Source organism: Nansenia antarctica, assembly GCF_963989245.1.
Source record: "Nansenia antarctica genome assembly, chromosome: 7".
Lineage (NCBI taxonomy): Eukaryota > Metazoa > Chordata > Actinopteri > Argentiniformes > Microstomatidae > Nansenia > Nansenia antarctica.
In genome coordinates, this window is record NC_137677.1 from 11988644 (window position 1) to 11991143 (window position 2500).

At 56.1% G+C, this 2500-nt stretch overlaps 1 protein-coding gene across 1 annotated transcript in view; it reads left to right on the plus strand.

The window, feature by feature from the left end:
* Positions 1 to 2500, plus strand: part of usp24 (ubiquitin specific peptidase 24) — a gene marked incomplete at its 5' end in the record, with an annotated part of 60657 nt that overhangs the window by 30809 nt on the left and 27348 nt on the right. The window contains 1 exon segment of the mRNA XM_080536550.1: positions 1172 to 1394. Within this exon segment, the coding sequence (XP_080392676.1) occupies positions 1172 to 1394 (223 nt within the window).

Below are 2500 nucleotides of genomic sequence, written 5' to 3' on the forward strand. Positions count from 1 at the left end.
CTGAGCATGTGAGGAAGATGGAGAGAATGATGAAATGTTTGATCATTCTTTTTGATCACTAATGATTAGATTTAGATTAGATTACATTTTGTCTCCTTCCTTCTTGCTGGTCTTCACAGGCTAGAATATGACACGCCCACTGACCACGTCACGGTTCTATATTCTGGTTCCAGCTGTGAACCAACTTTTCAGGCTCCGAACCAATTTATTTTTGGGTCGTGGGGCGCCGGTCGGTTTCAGACTAGGTTCGGGAACGCCAACCGGAGCGGTTCCTTGGCAGTGTGAAAGCCCTAACACTCACACACACACAAACACACTACTGTCTGCATACTGTCTTCCTAAGCTGTCCCTGCCCTCCCTCCCCCCTGCTGTCCCTTCTCCCCCCACATGTCCCTCCCCCCACATGTCCCTCCCCCCTGCTGTCCCTCCTCCCCCCTCCTGTCCCTCCTCCCCCCTGCTGTCCCTCCTCCCCCCCCCTCCTGTCCCTCCTCCTCCCCCTCTCCTGTCCCTCCTCCCCCCTCCTGTCCCTCCTCCCCCCTGCTGTCCCTCCTCCCCCCTCCTGTCCCTCCTCCCCCTCCTGTCCCTCCTCCCCCCTGCTGTCCCTCCTCCCCCCTCCTGTCCCTCCCCCCTCCTGTCCCTCCTCCCCCCTCCTGTCCCTCCTCCCCTCCTGTCCCTCCTCCCCCCTCCTGTCCCTCCTCCCCTCCTGTCCCTCCTCCCCCCTCCTGTCCCTCCTCCCCCCTGCTGTCCCTCCTCCCCCCTCCTGTCCCTCCTCCCCCCACATGTCCCTCCCCCTCCTGTCCCTCCTGTCCCTCCTCCTCCCTGCTGTCCCTCCTCCCTCCTGTCCCTCCTCCTCCCTGCTGTCCCTCCTCCCTCCTGTCCCTCCCCCCTCCTGTCCCTCCTCCCTCCTGTCCCTCCTCCCCCCTCCTGTCCCTCCTCCCCCCTCCTGTCCCTCCTCCCTCCTCCTGTCCCTCCTCCTCCCTGCTGTCCCTCCTCCCTCCTCCTGTCCCTCCTCCCCCCTCCTGTCCCTTTTCCCCCCTCCTGTCCCTCCTCCTCCCTGCTGTCCCTCCTCCCTCCTGTCCCTCCTGTCCCTCCTCCCTCCTGTCCCTCCTCCCCCCTGCTGTCCCTCCTCCCCCCACATGTCCCTCCCCCCTGCTGTTCCCTCCCCCTCCAGGTTCCTGCTGGTAGGGCAGAGCATGCCCGTGGCACTGGATGATGACATCAACAGGGACGGGGACTCGCTGTCGTCCCGTCCGTTCCGTAACGCGGGGCGACCAGGCAGACAGCTGTCCCTCTGCGGCACGCCAGAGAAGTCCTCCTACAGACAGATGTCCCTGTCTGAACGATCCTCCATCAGGGTAGAGGAGATCATACCTGCTGCCCGCGTGGCCATACAGGTACACACACACACACACACGCACGCACACACACTCTGTCAAACACTCTCTCACACACACGCGCACACACCCACACACTCTGTCAAACACTCTGACTTAGGGTGACCAGGTCCCAACAAACCAAATGTGGGACAAGGAGTATGTTTGTGTGGGACAATGGTGGGACATCCTCTCAACAGGCCCGGACCGAACTTTAGGTGCCCCTGGTAGCATCCCTCGCCCCGCCCCCCCCCCCCCCCCCCCCGGAGATATGTCTATCAATTTTTTTTAAATATATGCATATCCATTCTGTTTCCTATTCTGTTTGGTTTATTCAGTAGCATCCAATAGACTATGCAGATAAAAACGTACCTGCATAGAAAAAGAGCTAGCTTTCTTTCTTACTTATCAAAAGACCTCTGCAGCTCATCCAGGATGCTACCGGCTGTCTGGTGTTCAACATCCCAAAGTCTCCCCTCTCATCCGTGCCCATCACCGGCTCCCCATAGCAGCTCACATTAGGTTTAAGACCTGTGTGCTCGCCTACCTGGCAGCAAAGGGAACTGTCCCTTGCTACATGCAAGCAAAGATCAGCCTCCACACACCTGCCCGTTCACTCCTCTCCTCCACCTGAGATAACATCATGTCTGTCCTCCTGAGATAACATCATGTCTGTCCTCCTGAGATAACATCATGTCTCTGTCCTCCTGAGATAACATGTCTGTCCTCCTGAGATAACATCATGTCTGTCCTGAGATAACATCATGTCTCTCCTGAGATAACATCATGTCTCTGTCCTCCTGAGATAACATCATGTCTGTCCTCCTGAGATAACATCATGTCTGTCCTGAGATAACATCATGTCTCTGTCTCTGTCTCTGTCCTGAGATAACATCATGTCTGTCCTGAGATAACATGGGAAACCATTCAACCTCTCTGAATGTGTTGGTGTTTTTGAGAGAGTTTTGGCTGCTAGCCTTTATTTTGTGAAAGCACTTGGTACATTTTCCTTCCGGACCTTCTGGAATGATAAACAAAAAGTCATCTGGTTCAGTCTTGTTTTGTCAGTCTGTGACAAATGACAACGACAGTGTTTTTGGCCATGTCTATGAATTGCACTTTACTCT